We start from the raw sequence: 22,011 nt of genomic DNA on the forward strand, positions 1-22,011 counted from the left end.
GCCAAGGTGCTCACAGAAAGACACCTTCACCAAACATCGGGCTTTCCTTAGGAGGCAGTGGGGCACAAGCCCAAAGCCAGAACTTCAGGGACAGGGGATGGGGGCTGGTTTGCTCCAAGACCGGAGGAGAACTACATTCTGCTACCCAGAGAAAGACTAACTAGCTTCTGGCAGCCATGGGGAATCACAGACCCAACACTAGCATACAGTCAATATAATCTAAAGTGAATACAAACATACTGGAGCTAATCACGCCATAATAGAAGCTCCCCTGAATCTTACACAGACACTTTTGGAAGTATCCCCAGCAGCAGTGCTCATGATTCTACCAGAGAAATAATGGAATATAGCTGGCTAATTAGATGCACAAACAAATATGTTCATGTAGAAATGCTTCCCTGTCTGTCTGTATATTGCCGTGCTGTAGTACAATGGCTGGAAATCAGAGAATTGGCTTAGAGTGATGAGGACCTGGACCCAAGGTCCACCTCTGACACTGCTGGCAGTAAGACCCTGGCAAGTCATTTAACTCCTTGGTGACCAATAACTATAAATTGTAGAGCAGGAGTGAATTCTGCAACCCTAGAGGGGATTTCTTCATTAGACTTCCTTACATAGTTAAAATCGTAGATACAGAAAGGAAAGGAAAGAAATGAGGGGAAAAAAGAGAAAAGAATAGAAAAGAAAGAAAAAAAGAAATGAGTAGCACTATATTTCTATTTGTATCTAATCTAGGGCTGGGTTAGTGTCAGTTGATTATATGCACACATACATGTGTACAAACAAATTCACATTCAACGTTACATAAGGTCATCTGCTTCATCATTAATAACATTCATATCCACTTATCACTTTAAATGTCAACAAAGGGTAAGAGAGAAGCCTTGGAATTCACTCAGATTTGCATTCCCATAACATGAATATGTTTCAAAAACAGATTCAAAGTCCTCATGTCATGAGCACTGAACAATATGATAAATAAGAATGAGATAAGATCTTACTGGGGAGGCAATTACTCATGGGTGGGAGACCAGTGTCAGAATCAGCTGCCTCTGCAGTTGGGACTTTCTTTGACCATCATCCCAACATTTAAGAGTGGTGGGGAAATGCCATTCAGTAACAATAACTGAGATCTACTGTGGCACTTTAAGGGATACAAAATACATTACGCACATTTTCTTTATCAAAGAACACCCATTCTTTATGTGAATGACATCTCCCAAGTCCCATGTTAGGTCCCATATAAGAGCAAACATGAGCTAGACTTGCCCTCAGGGAGCTTATATTCTACCCTATTTGAGCCACAAAACAACTTTGCATTGTAGGTTCTGCAGGTATTGTTTTCTGCCTTTTATTGGAGCCCCATGGGCTGGATGTGGTCACGGAACATCTGAAGGGCAGAGGAAGGACTCAAACCCAGATCTCCCTGAGTGCAAGCCAGCACTTCTCTGTCACTCTCACCTCTTGTTTCTACTTCCCTGTCATGAATAACAAATCAGCCATTGATCACTTTGTCCTTGCTCCATGACGTGGTCGTACAAGAATGTACACGTGTGCCTTCAGCCATAACCTTGTATCTTAAAATAGCGAAAATAAATCAAGCATTTGTTGAGAAATTGTGTTTCGCCCAGGAAACACTTTCTAACAAACACCCCGAGTTCCCACTCTTATAGAGCCATAGTACAGATTCACCTACTCTCCCCTCTCCCAGGTTTTTTTTTTAATTGTTGGTAGATTGTAAATATAAAGAGAGTAGTCTTAGTTTCAATAATGCTTCAGACATATGTTTCCTGGCCTTTGAATGTATTCTTTTTTTCATTGTCTTACTTTGCATCTTAAACCAAGAATTGTAGTAGAGGAATAAATAACCATTTAAAGTAATGAATCATACAGAAAAGATATTTTAAGAGAAAGATAGAATTATTCAGATTATTTTTCATGACCTTTAGATCACAAAGAAACATTCCATTGTATAATTATGGGCAAGGCAAGGGTTTAGGGAAGAAGGATCTTCAGATATTTTTCCTTAGGGAAGACTCTAGGGAAAGAGAATGGTTTTACATATACATGGGGGCTTATGGTGGTTTTATTCCCTTAATGGTTGTAGTTCCACTGAGGAGATTTTCCAACATTGGCTACTCTCATTCTCAGATGAATATAAACAATTGGTTCCCAAAGGACTGTTCTTGTACGCTGACTAGCTTCATAGGATCTGCCTGAGAATTATGAATATTGGACTGTTCACTTTAACAACTGCTGTCTCTGTGAATCCATCCATTTCCTGAGATCCGCCCACAATACAGCACCCCCTGAAAGGTCTGAAGTAATCGCTATAAATGTCTGCTCCTTAATTAGTATGGTCAGGACCACAAACAGAAGCCAGATTGAGTGAAGGAACTACCCAGGGGATAACTTGTATCATTACTTTTTTGTTACCAAAGTTTGGAGCGACCTGGTCTAAAAGGGTCAGTAAAGTCTGATTAAAATAGCTCATTTTTTTCTGGTCAAGATTACCCAAGGCAGTTGGATCTTCTGGGACAGCTACTGTCTCTTGATTGCGAGAGGGAACATAATCAGCCACATCTGAAATATGACCCGCTTTCTTTAGCTGCAGATCCATCTTTTCTCATGAGGATTGTTCCTGCCCCACCCCATTCCCTACAATAAAGCAATAAATAGGATGTCCACCAATCACGGTTGCCTTACATTTGGTAGCAGAGATCCAAAAGACATACTGTTAGGCCAATCAGAAGGAAGACGACACAGAGACTGAAAAGCCACAGTGGACCCTCACTCTGGATTTTACTGATTTATCTGTTTGTTTATTTGGGGAGCAAAAATGGAGGCAGATTATAAGATTTTTTTATTAGTAGGTTGAATGCCTTTACTATTAAATGGCATCTCACACAGAGAATTGCTTTAGTCTGCCCTTTGTTAAATTCTGCTTGTGATATCCCAAAACTTGTATATGGAAGGAATAGCCATGGAGAACTCCAGCTTCAATTATAAGTTAACATGAGAAAATGAGGAAGAGTAGCCTGAGCAAACAGAAAAAAGAAACTATTCATACTATAGGTCATACTGTTGTAATGGAATTCAGGACCATTTCCTAGATATCTCTAAAGGGGAGAAATTCTAATTCAACAGAACAGAGTTTGATTCAAATGTCACAAGATGTTCAAAAGGACTGAATGATAGAAATATCTTTCTCTAACAAAAGGACAGAGCCATTGGAAAAAATGCACAGGAGATATGGTAAAAGTGAGGAATATGCAAGCAAGATAATTTTGACAATAACATTGATTTTTACACATTTTTAAAATAAGCTCTATGTGAGAGAGATACTCAATTCCCTATGCAGTCTTTTTTTGTTAATTTTTTGTATAGGTAAAATATTTGTACTTATTGCTTTTTGCCAAGTTGAAAACAACAACAGCAAAATTAAAATTTGAAAATATCATATACTGTTTAAAAAATGTGAAGATATTGGTTGCACAGGAATATACTTTTACCTCCCTAAGCTATTTAGGAGAAAGGTCTATGTCTGTCATTTCAAGGATAAATCTAAAGAAAATATAAAGTTTACTCAGGGTATTTTCTGGACAGCATCATATTGTCATAGTTACAGATCTGAATGAATAATACAGAAATAGAAAATAATATAGAAAACATATAATATAGAACAAATATAGAATGAAAAATATAGAAAATTTATGGGTCAATATATTCATTGCACACATATGCATACATGCCAATTTGACTCCATAGTACAAAATATGGACCAAAAGGCACTATATATATATATATATATATATATATATATATATACACACACACACACACACACACACACATATATATATATACACATACATATACACACACATATTAAAATTATGTGTAAATAATCTTGAAGATTTTTTCAATGACCTTTTCCATTTTTAGGGGGAGATATTTCTATCACTCACTCCTTTTGAACATCTTTGATTCCATTCTGTTGAATTAGAATTTCTCCCCTTTAGAGAGAGATGTCTAGAAAAAGGGATCCTTTGTATTACACAAAGATTTTCTAAAAATACACACCAACCCATCTATAAATATAGCAAGGACACTAATATTCAAAAAGAGTATTTTACCATTGTCATGGAGTATGTCCTGCAGGATCAAGGAGGTGGCAGAGTAAAACCACGATGGATTTGGACCTGAATACAAGGTCATATCCTGCCTCAACTACTTGATGGCTTATGTGACTGTGGCCTAATCTCAGAATCTCACTTTCCCCATCTACAAAATGATAATAATAGTAACAATGCCCTCCGTCTCATTGTTGTGAGGACTAAATGAAATAATATATGTAATGTTTCAACCTTAAAGTTCTATACAATGCTAGTCATTATTATCAAAAAAAATAATATCCAAGCAGAAGAGAAATGTCTATCTATAATGAGACATTACATATTTCTGTTTGCGAATAATAGTGCGTTATTAGCCTTGGAAAACTGTAGACATTTCTTAAAAATAGCCATAGTCAAACAAAAGAGACTGGCCATTCTAGCAAATTGCCAAGTTCCTTAAAAAGAATATTGTTCAGTTCATAACATCCAGAGGTATTGCCAGACAATAATGTGCTCATCAGAATCTTTATCTTGTATAAGTGTAGAAGAGAGAAAATGTTGCTGAGAGTGAATAAAAGAAAGAGAACATGCTGGATCATGTTTGGGAAATCGATCGATATGTTCATTGATACTAAGCAGCTTATCACTGAAAAAACACAAGCAAAGTCTTCCCAGAAATATATTATTGTGAATCAAAAATACCTCACACTCTGAGAAAAAAGGTGAGTAGTGAGGGTAGTTAAGTTATAGTTTATTAACTAATTATAATGTAGAAGTCAATATGGTACATAGGGCATTGTAAAGGATGTATAGCCAGAAAATATTAGACTGTTTATCAAGGATAAGGGTAACAATAAGATGCATATAAGAACTGAAAGAAGTTCAGAAGGGGATGCAGATAAATGGAAACATTTTTGTTACTCTCATGTTAAATGTAATTTACTTTACTAAATTTTATTTTTTATTAATATAATATTAATAACTTTATTAAATGTATATAACAGATGCCCATATTTCCTATAAAATCATGTATCTGTTCTCAGATTAGTGAGAGGTTCATGTATCTTGGGCTTGTAATGAAAAAAGAAAATTATATTAAAAAGAAAACAGGAAAGGATAACAGATGGACAACTCAAATCATCTGTTGGTATCCATGAAATATTAAAAGGAGCACAGGCAAGGGTCCAGTGTGTTAGGCAGAAAGGCCTATTTTCTAAGATTCATGTAAATTCATGGTCAATAAATCATCCAGGATGAGAAGTTAAAAATAAGGTTCATTATATAACAGTAATAAAAACCCCACACCCAACATGATTCTGTTCAGAATTCTAAAGGATAACAGCTTGTGTTGAAAATGACACAAACCAGAGAAAATGTACAGTGATGGAAGTATCCTTGGAAATGCTATAGGAACTAGATCTTCCTTAAAGGCTCAGAATAGTTGCTTCATTGGGATTTAAGTTTTCCTCATCTTCTAGGAATCTTTGACTTTCTGAACAAGAGGAGAAACTGATACTCCGGGTCCTGATGGCAACCAAATGCCAAGACATCAGTAAGTGGGATAATGGGATTCTGTATCATCTAGTCAATCTGATTGTAGGATCAGAAGTTTGTAGTGAAAGGAAATGTACAAGTTCCCTAGTCAGGACCCACAAAAAAAAGAAAGAAAAGGAAACTGAGGGTGAGAAAAGAAAAGTGTTTTGTTAAAGCACAAGTGACCAAGTCCAACTTCTAATGAACTCTGTTTTCAACGCACTTCGGCCCATCACATCCCCTATCCTTTATGCAGCTCGTTTTACATATTTGTTTGCTTGGTGTCTCCTACTTTAGCTGGAGAGCTCCTTGCAGGCAGAAACTAATTTTTTTCTATCTTTTTTTCTTTCTTTCTTTTTTTAAATTCTCCAGCACTCAGCAGAATGACACTGTCAGAGATTCATATTTTGTGTTGTCCAATCGTCGTTCCATCATTTGTATTCTACTTTGCACTGTACCTATTTTCAAAGTTATTAATTACATGAAGGCTGCTAAATTTCATGCAAAATGCGCAGTTAAGTATTCACAGTTCATAAAATGTTGTAATAGTCAATGTTCCCAACAGACATTTTAAATGGTCCCTTCCATTACAGTAAATCTGTATCAACTACCAAGAAGTCATTAAGATGTGATTGTCCATATTTTCCAAGTCTTAGAACTGATTAATATTGAGAACATAGCAAAGTTATTTCTCCCCTTTGGTGCTAAAGAGTCTCACAGCATTTACTTAAGAAACCTATGGATATGTCTACTGTCAAATACAGTCACTCAAATGAAGATGGCAAATGTAAAACATAATTTGGGGCATTTTACATATATATTTATTATATTTTGTTATGTATATTATTATATACATATATTGTATTATACATATATATGTATTATGGTTTTGATGTTGTTGAGATTTTTTTTTTAATTTTTGAAACAATTTGGGCAGGATCGTGAAGTCATAGAAAGCCAGCCTTAAAGTCAGGATTTGGGCACAAGACTTATCTCTGATACATGTTACCTATGAGATCTTGACCAAGTCACTTCATCTTAAAGAGCTCAGGGGAACACCAAGGTTATAAGTTAGAGCTGACTTATTTACCTACAGTTGGACGAAGGCATTTCCTTAGCAAGAGCTCCCTATTCCAATATCACAGGTTGGCACCAAACCCTTCCACCCCTAATCCTTAAAATAATTAAATGAAACTCTTGGCAATGTAGTTCCAGTTCTTAAAAGAGAGGGCATATTTTTAAAGACTTCTGAACCATAACAAGGCACATACATAAGACCCTGGTGGGAAAGAACATGGCATTAAGTAAAAAACAGAAAATAGAGCAATTCATCAACTTGCTGTTCTGAGGCAAGACATGAGATCCCGGATTATGAAGAAAATTCCACTCCCAGAAAATAATAAAAATGGCCAGATGGCCCCAACTGAGTATTTTTAAAGTATTTTAATCATTTGAAAGCTTGTCATTGGGACATATTTCTTTTCCAAAAGAAACTCATGGGGGAAAGTATCTTTGGCCCTGAATCATGTTGATAAATAAACTTATCTTTACTTTATATTTTGAGAGGAGCATCCAAATTGTTGGGTCACAGAATCCAAAACCAAACATTTTTCCTCATTTCAGTTGAGTTGACTGTAATATAATAAAAGGGATGCTTTGTGGTCAGGGGTCGCATTTAGGTGGGAAAAATAAGTGAATGTGTACGTGAAAAGATTCGAGATTTCACTTAGAGATTTCACTGGTTCTCAAAGTGTGGAAGTCTCGGAAACCTTTTCAGAGGGTCTACAAAATTCAAAGATTAGCTTTTATTTCTAACATGGTAAATATCTATAAATATAACCAAGATAAACAAAAACTCCTTGAATAGATCTTTAATTTTTTTTTTTCTGAGACAATTGGGGTTAAGCGACTTGCCCAAGGTCACCCAGTCAGGAAAGGTTAAGTGTCTGAGATCGGATTTGAACTCAAGTCCTCCTGACTTTAGGGCTGGTGCTCTATCCACTGCACCACCTAGCTGCCCCAAATCAGATCATTGCCATTTTGAGCCAAAGGTGACTGTTGAAGGCCTCCCTACATTGCCACAAATGTGACCCAAAGGTGCCCAGTGCATCCTATTAATGGCTGCCACAGCTCTATTTAAATAAACACTATTTGCTCTTTCCAAAAATGTGCATGTGGTAGGAAAACAGGATATCACCGCAGGTTACTCTGGTATAGCCCAGTTCCCTACCTTCGTCAACATCTTTAGTAGTCAAAAACTATAATAATAATCATCATCATCATCATCATCATCATCATCCTGTTGCCTACCTGGTGACGCTCTCAGATGTTAGCTAGACCTAACAGAGAGGAGATGGACTCAAGATGAAGAATAAGACATACGTTTTCCAACCTGGCCAATGTGAGGTTCTGCTGCATTTTTCTTGATTTTGCATATTTATTACACGAGTTTTGTTTTGTTTTTTTTTTTTATCAAAAGAGGGTAATGGGAAGTAGATAAAATAATGTACATTGCTACCAAAAATCAAAACAAATCAAAACAATAAAAGGAGACATATAGGACATCATTAGGCTTGTATTCAAAGTTCTTCTGGGTTGGCAGGTCCTGCCAGAACTATTGCTAAGCTAGTACAGATGCTGAGAATTCACAATTACCTCCATATTATCATGCGGCAGCAGAGCCCCAAAAGGCTTTCCTTTTCTTCTTAAATCCAAATTCTACCTAAGAAGGTCTTCATTGCAATAGAGGCTGATACTTAACACATTTCATAATGGCAGGTCTAGCCCAATTATCATTCTTGTCATTACTTACTTGTTTCTCTTTGTTTTCATGTTTTGGTCTTCACTTTCGTCTTCTGCCTCAGATCCATCACTTTTGTCTGCTAAAAAATATGAGGTGAAATATTCATTATTTGCCAACTACCCTCTGAAGTTCTTGATAATAAGCAGCATACAATAATTTAAAAGTTAAGATATAAAGCTACAAGGAAATATATTTTCTTTATTTCTTTTTTAAATTAATATTTTGTTTCCCCCGAATTACATGTAAAAACAACTTTTAACATTAGTTTAGGAAAAAAATTAGTTGCAGATTATCTCCTTTCCTTCCTTTCCCCCCCGTGAGAAAGTAATCAATCTGTTATAGATCATACATGAACAGTCCTGCAAAACATAGGAAATAAAGCTTCTTAATGATCATGATCAATACAACTGTGCATTGTATGTCTGTTTCTTTCTTTCCTTTTTCATCTTTATCTCTTATCATTTTGTTTCTCTGTCTTACTGTTTTTTTGTTTCTCTCTGCTTTTCTCTGTTTGTCTCTTCTTCTCTGTACGGCTCTCTCTCTCTCTCAGTGAGTATCTGTCTCTGTCTCTCTGTGTCTGTCTATCTCTGCGTCTCTCTGTGTTTCTATCTCTGTCTATCTCTGTCTCTTTGTGTATATGTTTCTCTGTCTCTGACTCTGTCTGTTTCTCTCTGTCTCTCTGTGTGGGTCTGTCTGTCTCTATCTTTGCCACTCTTGGTGTGTCTGTCTCTCTATTTGTCTTTCTCTTTGCCTGTCTCTGTGTCTATTTGTCTCTGCCTCTTTCTATCTGTTTCTCTGTCTCTGAATACGTGTGTGTCTCTCTCTGCTTGTCTCTGTCTGTCTCTCTCTCTGCCTCTCTGTGTTTCTGTCTATTTGTCTCTCTGCCTGTCTCTGGGTGTCTATTTGTCTCTGCCTCTTTTTGTCTGTCTCTGTCTCTGTGTATGTGTGTGTGTGTGTGTCTGTCTCTCTCTGCCTGTTTCTGTCTGTCTGTCTCTCTCTGTGTGTGTTTGTGTGTCTCTGTTTGGGTCTCTGCCTGTCTCTGGGTGTCTATTTGTTTCTGCTTCTTTCTGTCTGTCTCTCTGTCTGTCTCTACCTGTCTCTGTTTGTCTCTATCTGTCTCTCTCCTCCGTACAATAGGAGCCTGATTGTCTGATTACTAGCCCTGATTTTATCCAGCTCCTCCTAACTCTCCCTGTGAAGTCATTTACAGGGGCTGGCAGGAAGCACCAGGAGCTTTTCTCCTTCTTCATTGCAGAATCAAGTCTCTGGAGCCAGGATTGGCCATAATTTCCCTGCCATGGAGGGCACATCCCATGCTTTGATCAGGACCGAAGGCTGGCCTGGCTGGCCTAGCTGGCCGGCAGAGAGAGCCGAGTGTGGCAGGACTAATGTTTCTTCTGAGAACAAACCTCGGATCCTCTCTCACTTCCTCTTCTCTGCCAGTGCCCTAAGGGGCAACATCCAATTCATTTTCCAGTCTCTTTCCTCTAGTCCATTTTCCCAGCCCTGAGAATGGAAAAATAGATTGCTTGCTGCTGCTGTGTAATAGTGCACTTGTTCCTCCAAAAATGTGTTTCCTTCACAAAGTAAAATCAGCACAGAAAATATAGCCCTTTCCTTCAATGCTGAAGAGGTGGGGGCCGTAAATGTTTAATGAGGCTTAGGGAAAGGGAGGGAGAGAGGGCTTTTGGGTTTGGTATTCGTCTCCCAGTGGGAGAAAGAAGGCCAAGTGGAGGGATTCTAGCGTGCCGCTATTTCTTTCCTGACAGGCTGGATGAATCCGACGAGTTCACTGACATAAGGATGCTCTTCCGTTTGCCCGCTCTCTCCTCTCAGTGTAGCTGGAAAGGTGCTTTCTCATTAAATATGTCACATGAGGGGCAGAGGGGAAATGATGTGGGCATCGCAGCACTTGCTAAATCACCTTCCAACCCGCAGCCCAAACACGGGTCATTGTGTCTCTCATTTGTCTCGTCTGATCTCCCGGAGGAAGCTTGAACATGAGACCTCTCTCCATAATGAATGTGGAGTTTATGGAAAAGGCATTGATTTCTGCCACGCCGAAGCCCTTCACACCTTTATCTTGGATAGAACTTGACAACTCCCCATCCAGGCTTGCCGAGAATCTCAATAAACGGGGCCACTCCCTTTCAGCCAGCTCCTCTCTCCCCCGATCCCGAGCACAGAGCCCTTCGCTAAGAAAGGGAGACAGATGAGAGGTCATCATCATGGACGCGCTTAACGGTATCATCAGAGATAATCTGGACAGAGTCAGAGTCCATTTTTCAGATTAATGGCGGTCAATGCCAAATGATACATACCTGGTGTGTGAAGACACGATTACTCAACACTTCTACACACTGGCTTCGATTATTTATGTCCTAAGCAGGTTTGGACAATGTTCCTCCACAATCTCTCTTTCCATAAGGGCCCATTACTTGGCAGAGACTGCCGCTGGGCAGTAAAGCTGACTGGTACTCATAAACTGGGGGACAAAAGAACCCTGGGTCCCAAAGACTAAAGCAACACCACAGAAACTTTAGAGGGTCCCATCAAGCTAGAAAGGGCTTGAATCCGGACCCAGGGACATATTCCGGAACCACAGAATCATAGAAGAGGAGCATTTGAAGAAACCTCTGTGCCCTCTAGTACAATCCATAGGATGAATAGCACAGCCAGCAGGATTCACTCAGTCCTAAAAGCCCTCAGTACTCTGGGAGGTGGCCAATCCCATGGAGCCCAGCTCTCATTTGGAGAGAGATCTCCCTAGATTCAGTTTCTTTGTCATGCTCATTTCTTCCTCTTAGCCCTCTCATCTGGGGTACTCAGAACCACTCCTTGGAGGATAACAACATTTCAGATGCTTAAAGGCAACTGTCTCATTCTTTTTTAAAGAACAGGATGGGTGTCCGTCTTTGGTCCAGTTTGAGCATTCCTATTTGCTTCAAGGGATTCTTACATGGCATAAATTTAAAGCCCTCCCATCCAGGGGACCCTACTCTTTAAGCTCCCTTAAATTGTGCTGTCAAAACTAACCAAAAACCTCATGTGAAGTTCTGATGAGGGAAAAAAAAGTTAAAGGGATTTTCACATCACACTCATCTTAAGGCAGCCCCATTTTTAAAATAATTCTTTAAAATTGCTTTTTCCCAAATTATATCTAAAAGGCATAATTCATTCATTAGGCATGAATACCAAAAGAGAATTAAAAAAAAAAAGGAAATCACCTGTATGAACATAAAATATTCATAGGCATTCTCTTCTCAGGGCAAAAAAAAAAAAAAATGGAAACTGAATGGATGCCCATCAATTGGGGAATGGCTCAATACATTGTGCTATGTGTTTGTGATAGAATGTTATCATTCTTTGGGAAACGATGAGCAGGATGTTCTCAGGGAAAAAAAAACCTGGAAAGTCCTCTCTGAACAAAGTGAAATAGTAATCGTAATGTTCTGATATGAGCAGATGTAAATGACTTTGCTATTCTCAGTGGTACAATCATCTACAACTACTCAGAACGACTTATTATGAAAAATCTTCTCCGTACCCAGAGAAGAAACTGATTGTGTCTGAATACAGATTGAAGCATTCTCTCTTTCCCTCTGTCTTTTTAACAATTTTTATTGAAGGTTTTTATTTTCATTAGGGTGGGAGATCTGTCTTCTTTTACAACCTGACTTTTATGGAACTATTTTTTTTTTATAACTTTATATGTGTTTTTTTAAATAATGGGTGGGAACAAGAGAGAGAACTTAAAAATCTAAAAAAGAAACAAATCTAAAAAAAATTGGTTTGAATGTTAACTGGGGAAAATATTAAATAAATTAAAGGAAAAAATAAAAAATATTACATGTAAAAACAATTTTAGCATTTTTCCCTCCAAATTTGGATTCAAAATTCTCTCCCTAACCCCATCATTGAGAAAGCAGGAAATTTGACAACATCCCCTCCAATCTTTGCAATTTTTCTGTTCTGTTACATTAGCCAACCTGACAGTTGTGAGCCAGAAATTCAGAGTTGTTTCAATTTGGATATCTCTCATCAATATTGAGTTAGAGTATTTTAATATGATTGCATAGAGTTTTAATTACTTTGTCTGAAAACTGCCTCTTCAATCTTTTGACCATTTATCAATTGAGGAAAAGCTCTTATTTCTATAAATTTGACTCCATTTTCTATACGTTTCAGAAATGACATCTTTATCAAAGAAACTCACTGTAATATTTTTTCACAGTAATAAGTACCAACTATGTATTTCCCTCCATCCTATTTTCTCCTCATTTATCTTACTTTCTCTCTACTTTCACCCTCTCCATTCTCGACTTAATAGTATTTTATTTTTTCCAATTACATATATAATGTTGTAATAATGAGAAAGTCATTAGGACTACTAAATATATAATTTTCCCATATAGAAATATAAGCAATGTAACCTTATTGAATCCATTGTGATTTCCTCTTCCTGTTTACTTTTTTATGCTTCTTTTTCATCTTGTATTTGAAAGTCAAACTTCTATTCATCTCTGATCTTTTCAACAGGAGTGCTTCACAATATTTGTATTATTTCTTTTTTGCTGCTTGCAATATTTTCTCCATGTGGGTGAGCTGGAATTTGGCTATAATATTCTTATGAGTTTTCATTTTGGGATCTCTTTCAGGAGGTGATCAGTAGATTATTACAATTTCTTTTTTATCCTCTGGTTTTTAAAAATCAGGGGAAGTTTTCTTTTATAATATCTTGAAATATTCTGTCTAGTTGCTATTTTTTTAATCATGACTTTCAATTAGTCCAATAATCCCTTAAATTCTCTCTCCTAGATCCATTTTCCAGGACAGTCGTTCTTCTAATGACATTTCACGTTTTCTTCTATCTAAATTTTTTTTTAGGTTTTCTTTGATTGTCTCTTGATGTCTCATAGTCATTAGCTTCTACTTGCTCAATTTTAACTTTTAAGGAATCATTTTCTTCAACAAGCTTTTGACCCTCCTTTCCTATTCGATAAATTTCGTTTTTTGAAGCATTCCTCTATTCATTGGATTTTGGGGCCTCTTTTACCATTTGGTCTATTCTCTTTTTAAAATAGTTTTTCCAGTATTGGGGGAGGGGGTTGTGCTGCTTTTACCAGGATGTTGACTCTTTTTTCCTGATTTTCTTGCATCATTCTGATTTTTCTTCCTAATTTTTCTTGTCCTTTTTATTTATAACCTTTTTTGAGGATGTCTGAAATCAAGTGATATTTTTCATTTAGGCTTTGGATGCAGAAATTTTGCCTTTGTTGCCTTCTTCTCAGTGTGTGTTTTAATCTCCTTGTCACCACATGATCAGATTTTCTATGATTACATTGTTTTTCTGTCTGGTCATTTCCCAGCTAATTTCTTGACATTTAACTCTGTGCCAAAGTGGGGTGCTGTGGAGGGGGGCCTGTCCCAAGCTTCAAATTTTTTTGCAACTGTTTCCAGAGGTAATTCTGGTGACCTGTGTGTTTATGATTCCTCCAAAGTGGAATGATCCAAGGAGAAGAGTGTTTACAACTCTGCTGTACTGCGAAATGATCTGTGAGTGACCACAAATACTCTTTTCAACTCTGAAACTGTGACCAGGGTCCCTACTCCCACCCAGTTGCAAGTTCTGCTCCTGGTGCTGGGACTGAGACCCAGGAGTCTGACCCAGATCCACGTGTAGACAATACAAGAGTCTTGCCCCTGGTATTAGCAAAGAAACCCTTGCAAAACTCCTTCTGACATAGTGTCCGATCCCCTAACCATCTTTGGGCTGATAGGTCTGCAAGCCACTACAACTGCCACTGATTCAGTCACCCCAAGGTCTGTTCCTGGTTTATGGCCCCTGGCCTCTGCTGGCATGGACAGCACTGAACTGCACCCCACTCTCTCCCTGGAGTGACAAACCTTTTCTAACAATCTTCTAAGTTGGGTTGGGCTGGGAAATTGTCTCATTCTGCCTTTTTGTGGGATCTTCCAGCTAAAATTTGTTTAGAGTTATTTCTTAAAGGTACTTCGAGGGGAAAAGGGAAGAGCTCAGGTAAGGCCCTGCCTCTACTCCACCATCTTGATTCTGTCTCTGCAGTCTTATCTTGTGTCAGATATTTTTTGGTAGCCATATTACAAAGCTGACTCATAGAGCTTGTAGTCTATTGAAAATCCAGGCCTTTGTTCAAAACAATTATTGTTTTTCTGTCTTAGAAATTATATAACTAACTTTTTTTTTAATACAAATAAAGATTTAACATGTGTGCTATTGAATTTCATGATATCAGATTCATGTTCATGCTCCAGCCTGTGAAGGTCCTTTGGGATTCTGATTGTCATTCATCCCTCTTTGCTTTGAAGCATCTGCAAATCTGGTGTCCAGATCATTTCTACCATCACACAAGTCACTGATTATATATATATATATATATATATATATATATATATATATATACATATATATGTATATATATACACATACACACATATATAATGTCTATATACAAATATATATATATATGTATTTATGTGTGTATATATCCCCTCCTGGAGACCTAGAGATTTCTTGTTATGTGTAAATCTACTTGTTATCAATTATACTTTGAGTTCAGTCATCTGAGCAGCTTGAATTCCATCTAATTGTGTTAATGTCTAATTCTCTACTCTCTTGTCTTTCCCACAAAAGTAGTATCAGACAGTTTATGCAAAGTTGTTGGATTTTTGGTAAGCAATATCTGCAGCCTTCCGGTCATCTATTATGCTAATGGTTCTGTCCAACCATTCATAAATTCTGTATTTATGCTATAAACATACACACTCACAAGCCTGTGTTCTGCCCCACATGTTGTCTCTCTAGAATATAAATTTAATGCATTTAAGGCTTGTTTTATTCTCTGCTCTTCTGTCCCCAGAACCTGGCATATAATAGGCACTTAATAAATCCCTGGTGATTGATTGAAATGATACCTAGAAAGATTTCATCAATGACTGGTCAATCAATTAACTGGTAGGTGGTTTCTTAAGTCAGAAGACTTTAATTCAAATCTGGCTTCTGACAGTTATTATTTTTGTGTCTCTGGCCAAGTCATTTAATCTCTGCCTGCCTCAATTTCCTCAACTGTTAAATGGAAATATAAAAGTACCTCCATCCCAAGTTATTGGACTGGGGATCTTAAATGCTTAGCACAATGCCTGGCATGCAGCAAACACTTAATAATTGATAATTTCCTTCTCTTTTTTCTTCCCCTTCCCTTTCTTTTAAAATATATTTTTAAACAAATTGTGATATTACTGGAATAGAATGTTATTATGCTAAAGAAATACATATGTGAGGAATATTGAGAAGTATGGAAAGATCTATATGAACTGATGCTAAGTGAAATAGAGATAAGAAAATAATTATAAAAAAAGATTTTTTAAACATCTTCTCTGCGTCAGGCAATGTGGGAAAAAAAATGAAACAATCCCTACAAGAGATCCATTCTAATGGGGAGAAGTGGGTGGGCACACAATCGACAGATCTAAGTATATATGGAATTAATAGAAAAATAACAAGTACAAATAATATCGGAGTACTTCAATTCAAAGTGCTGTGAGTAGGGTGGTATTGTATCTGTGGGGAAAAGGAACGACTTCATATAGAAGACGCTGCTTGAAAGAAGGTAGGGATTCTGAGGCAGAAAGAGAAAAGATTATCACGTGGGAGATGGGGTAAGGAGGAAGATGTCCAAATTCAGTGAAAGAAGATGCCTGTTGCATGTACTCATTATGAGCCAGTAATAGATCAGAGCCCATTTTGGCTGGATTGCTTCCTATTTACATATTCACAAATCATTGCTTTAATTTTCCATTTTAGAATTTTCCCAGGAATTGATTCATGACTTCAATTTTGTATAACTCTGGGGGCTTTCTCCAGGTTTCAACAAACACAAATAGCTCTTTCCTCAAAACAAAGGGACAGAATATTTTGGAGCACATGAAGAATATTCATCAAAGGCTGCTAGATACTTTCTTACCCTTTCCTTACTTAGTATGAGAATCAGCTCCCTGCATGAAGGTCTTTCTCTTTTGAAGAAGAAAAAAAAAAGAGAGAAAAGAAAGACATGGAGGATTGAGCAGAATTTTGTGCTAAAGCTAGGGGACTAACCTTGTTGAACTTGGTAGATTAACAATCAGAAAGCTGGGCAATAAAAATTGGTTGTTTATATATATACATACATACATATATATATATATATATATATATATATATATATATATATTTCAGGGTCACAACTAAGTTTTAGAGCTATATGTACATCACATCTCTATTTGCTTCTTGTGGGTAATTTTATTTTCATCTCTAACTTTTCTTAAATTGATCTAGCCTCAAAATCAGGTGATAACTCAAGCCTCTTTGGTCCTTTGTAAGTCCCTGCTCAGGAGAACACTCTTATAGACAATAATTCACTCTTCCTAATATTTTGAGATAAGAGAGTAAGTCACATTTTTGAAGGAAGAGGAAAAATAATCACATAGGAGGAAGGCAATACAGGCTTTGAGTTCTTCCGGGATGGATGAAACTAATCAAATCCATCAGAGATGCACCTGAGAACAAAGAGGTTTATTGTGTGAGATGTTGGTAAGTAAATTTTCAGGTTAGATGCATCATAGGAAATGGAAGCGCTGCTTCATAATGTGTGCTACAGGTCATAGAGGAGAGGCCAGCAGATCAGCTAGGGCAGGTGCCAGGGTTCAAAAGGAGCTCTACCTGGAAGGAATCTATGTCCAATTATAAATCCATAGCTTGTGGGCATGGGGTGATGCATGGATGGAAGCAGGAAGGATGGAACAAAGGTTTTGTTTACTTTAGTCAAAATATTCTATCCTCTTTCTCCAGAAATTCATGACAGTCTAGTACCACCTGGTCTCAGCCATGACCTCCAGACTCATCACACTTTACCTACATGATCAATCTCTGCTTAGTCCAAATGGGTGCTGAACTATTTATATTACATGAATCCAATCACCTTCTTCTAAGCCTCTGGCCCCTTTTCCTTCAATTCCCTAACTGATATTGTGAGGGACTAGGAGAATGCTTGCTATAGCACTAGGAAAGTTAGGATTGAGAGGTTGAGGAAGCGAAATTATTCTTCTTTTGGGTATATTGAGTTTAATTTGTTTACTGGACATCTAGTGCAAGATACCTTAAATGGAGCTGGAAATGCAAGACTGAAGGTCAGCTGAGAGATTTGAATAGGAAAAGTATATTTGAGAATCATCAGCAGAGAATTGGTAATTAAATCCTTGGGAGCTAATGAGATCCCCATTAATAATTCTGGGGCAGAAGAGAAGAGGCCTAAAACAGAACTATGTCTGAGGCCTATGGAAACAGGCGATATAGGAAATAGAGGGGACACTTTGGAAAAGAATCTAACAAGGAGACAGAGGAGTATTCAGAGAGGAAGGAGGAGAGCCAGGAGACAGTCAGAGAAAAGAGAATATCAAGGAGAGAGTGATCAAGAGTGACAACAGAGAATGAAGATTGAGGAAAGGGCCATTGGATTTAGCAACTAAGGGGCCATGGGCAACTTTGGAGAGAACAGTTTTGATGAAATGAGGAGGTTGGAAATTGGATTTTTAAGGGTTAAGATGAGAGTATAGGAAGCAGTGGAAACCCTCCTTGTGGGTGGTCTTCTCAAGAGGCGCTTAGCCATAAAGGGCAAAAAAAGACACTGGACAATAATAGGGAGAAAAAGATCAGGTGAGGTCCCCCAACCGCACCAACCATCTAGGAAGTGAAGCATCGGAGACCTCACTTGCTACCTGGAGCACAAGTCCCTAAGAAATTATGATAAAATAGCCATCTTTCCAAAGAAAAATCTATCCCTCTAAAGGTTCCTCTTTTCCTTTAAAGTCCCTCAGGGAATTCCCTTTCCCTCTAATACTGAACCTCATTGGACCTCACTGTAGCCAGTGACCATTGCTCTCAGTGCTGCCCCAGGGATGGAGAGCTCAGAGCTAACCATAGCCTTGGCAGCTTTTTGCTTTCCGTTTCCCAAATGTCTCACACATTTTATAGATCACAGATGCCACACTCTGCACATTTAAGATAAGGGTGGCATTGGGCAAAGGCAAGGAGGGAACTGAAGTAATTACATAAAAGTGCTCACTCCAGCAGAAACACCAACCCCGGGGAGTGCCCAAGTTTCTTGCTGAGACTTCATTCTTGCCACATCACTGGTCTAGGGTCAATGATTTAAATGAAACGAGTCAAGTCACCGTGCGATGCCTTTATCAAGGCTCCAACACTGTATTGGTTTCCCCATGTCTACTCCTATCATGATTATTTGTGCTAATATGAGAGACACTGGTCTCCTCCCAGCTCTTTCTTCAGCCCCTATAGCACTGCCACACCTGGGGCTCCCTCCAGCCTGAAGATAGGTACGCTTGTCTACATATAAACCTCTTAGATAATTAAGCCCATCAATGGACACTAAGGAAATGGTAAAGTCCTTGCCTGGAACCTTGCCAACAAAGTCATTTTGGACCCAGCTCTTCAGCATGGGTACCATGATCATCATGGGGAAATATGGGACAAGTGCAGCCTTCGTTCTTTATACGGAGGAATTGCTCTTCTCATTTCCAACATAAGAAGTTTTATGAGCTGAAATGAAACTTTTTTCAGGGAGGAAAAAAAATAGCAAAATGCCAGCAAAGCAGAAATCTTTTTGCTTTTCCCCAAGCATGTGTACATTAATCCTTGTCAAGTTCTCCTGTAACTTTTTGCTGTCACTCCGAGACACATGCTTACTCTTTTTCTCTCTGGGTCATCTTCCTCACTTAAACATCCTTTCTTTTCTGTTCTCTTTGTGCTCATTTCAAGTGGATTCCATTTTCATTCTCTGAATCAAAGGCTCAGGGATTCAGAACTGGAAAGTCAGTGGACAGTCATCTCCCAACTCTTTCATTTCAAGAAAAGGAAACCAGGGCTCATTGGTAGTATGAAGCAATTAGGATGAAATGAAATGGAAAAAAGAAGTCATTGCTCAGAGTCTAAGTAGAAGCAGAGAAGGAGAACTAGCAGAAAAAGGAGGAAAAAGGAAAGAAGGCAGAGGGAATAGAAAAAGATGAAACTTTTCAGTTGATTCGCCCTAAAAACAAATACCTTTGTCATGGATAAAAGTTTCATTAGCTGTGATCTTCTGTTCACAAGACAGATTGTAGACATAAAAAGTGATCAAATAAAATCTTCTTTCACTAGTTTTTCTTTGTCATGGATAAACTTTCATTAGCTGTAATCTTCAGTTCACAAGACAGATTAGAGAAATTAAAAAGTGATCAAATAAAATCTTTCATTAATTTTTCATGTTCAGGGGCTGGATCACATTTATTATGTCCCATCTTCTAGTTCAGTAACTAACTGGAACTACACTTTGGACCGAGTGCAAATGTTCTGCAAGATCTCTTTTGTAGGCAGAGTTACAACAGGCATTTTACGCCCTTAGCAAGGATTTCCCACCACAGAGTGAAACCAACATTTATTAGAACTGAGACAAAATGAACTCTTTCCATAGTGTGGCTTTTGTGCTACTCATGCTACAGATCCTCTCTACCAAACTCATCTGTACACTTTTCCAGATCTCTACCACAGAGACTAAAGAACACTGGCTGCCTCTATGCCTGTGGGCATCTTAATGCAATTAACCAGTTGATTAAACACAAAGACACAATAACAAGGGCAATGACAACAACTCATCATAATTAAGCAGATTTAATTAGCTGAGTGAATAAGAAGCTCTATGGAACAATGGGTAGGGAGTAGCCCAAGAGTCCAAGACTGTAGTCTGTAGTCTGTTTTGATTTTTTTTGTTTTGGGTTTTTTTTTTTTTTTTTAAACCATCACTTAACCCAGGGATCACCAAACAAGTTTTGGGGGCACTAAATTATTAATCAATTAATTATCTGATAAAGGAAGTTTACTCACCAGGAATTTTTCCTATTTAGATCAAACCATCCCCACCCAATCTTCCCCATTCCTCCAAAAAGCAAAACCAAACAGAAGGCAAGAGCCTAGAGAGTAATAAACATCTTGCATTGTGCCAGATCGATTTGTTCTTTACTCACTAAGATTTCAACTAAAAAATAAAACAATAAATCATAATAATGACTAGAAATATTCTGAGTGGAAAAAAAGTAAATTTTTACTGGGAAAAACTTGGATACCTTTCTTCTGCTACACAGATGAAACAAAAATTCATTTTGCTTGACAAACCAACCATTTATTAGTTAGTTCAGTTCTAAAAATAAAGGAAGTATGCTGACTGTAAAAGGGCTTGAGTACAGATATCTCTGCACAGAATACCATAATTTGCCACATAGGTAAAATCGCAAAATATATACATACATACATATATAAGTATATATATGTATGTATATATATGTATATATTCACATGACTCAAATGCCAATATCGCCCAGAAAATATTTTTTGGTTTCCAGGTTCAATAATAGGAATATTTAATTACAAGAAACTTTCTTATAAGAAAAGATGAAAATAATCACAGCTATTAGTTACTTGCTGAAGCGTCCAGCTTGCGCTTATGTGGTGGATCCTCGATGATCCGGTTGAGATCTCCTCGGTTCTTTAAATCCATTGGTTTCTCCCATACGGAGAGGTGCATCGTTGGATTGAAGAAGAAAACTCGGTCATCACCAGTCCAGACTACACACCTGGTTTAATTAACAAACTTGTCTTAGTCCAATTCAAATATATTTAGAAGCAAAACCATTAGTGTGTATATATATATATATATATATATATATATATATATATATATATTCACAGGCATCAACAACATTCAAATAGAATTACAATTGAGCTACTTGGCAAAATTTTCCTCATCATTCTTATACTCCTGAGCCATATTATATATGATATATTAGTGTCAGGGATATACCAGGAACTAATCTAAATATCTGTATATTATCAACAATTTGAGGAGACTCATTATGTTTCAGGATTATGTCACTTTAAGACAGAATTCTATAGTAAAGACACAGATTTCTTTAAGAAGTCATCTTTCAATATCTTGAGTAGAATTTAGATTCTGCTTTCTAGATTTTTGTTTTTCTTTTCCAATGTTTTTTTTTTCCCCCAAAGACAAGAACTCTTTATAATAAGGATACTATAAATATAAATATAATTGATCCTTGATTAAAAACAAACAATCCAATAAACAAAACTCTCTCTCTGTATATGTGTGCATGTGTATGTGTGTGTGTGTGTGTGTGTTTGTGTGTGTGTGTATATGACAGGTCACATATGTATAATTAAATAAAAAAATCACACAAACAAAAGTCAAACTTCTAAGGTACCCAAAAATACTTCTATCCCCAACTCAATCTTTTCAAAATTTCTAGGACTGGGTTTAGAAAGATCCTATAATTTGTATGATGAAGACATATATGTAAGTAGAAAATTAACTAGAATAATAGAAGTGTACTGAAATTGAAATGTTCTATTTCAGCAAAAACAAAATTCACTCCTGTTTTTTTCTTATTTTTAATTTATTTTTAAAATTTTTATGTTAT

The 22,011-nt window shown here is 37.3% G+C and overlaps 1 protein-coding gene across 2 annotated transcripts in view; it reads right to left on the reverse strand.

The window, feature by feature from the left end:
• The window catches only part of LOC100913544 (transcription elongation regulator 1-like protein), a 114,801-nt gene that overhangs the window by 32,151 nt on the left and 60,639 nt on the right, over positions 1–22,011 (reverse strand). For both annotated transcript variants that reach the window (XM_031957042.1, XM_031957043.1), the window contains exons 4-5: positions 20,996–21,150; positions 8,461–8,530 (exon numbers count right to left, since the gene is read on the reverse strand). In XM_031957042.1, coding sequence (XP_031812902.1) covers positions 8,461–8,530; positions 20,996–21,150 — 225 coding nt within the window. The remainder of the gene's footprint in view (positions 1–8,460; positions 8,531–20,995; positions 21,151–22,011) is intronic.

Source organism: Sarcophilus harrisii, chromosome 2 (genome assembly GCF_902635505.1).
Source record: "Sarcophilus harrisii chromosome 2, mSarHar1.11, whole genome shotgun sequence".
NCBI lineage: Eukaryota > Metazoa > Chordata > Mammalia > Dasyuromorphia > Dasyuridae > Sarcophilus > Sarcophilus harrisii.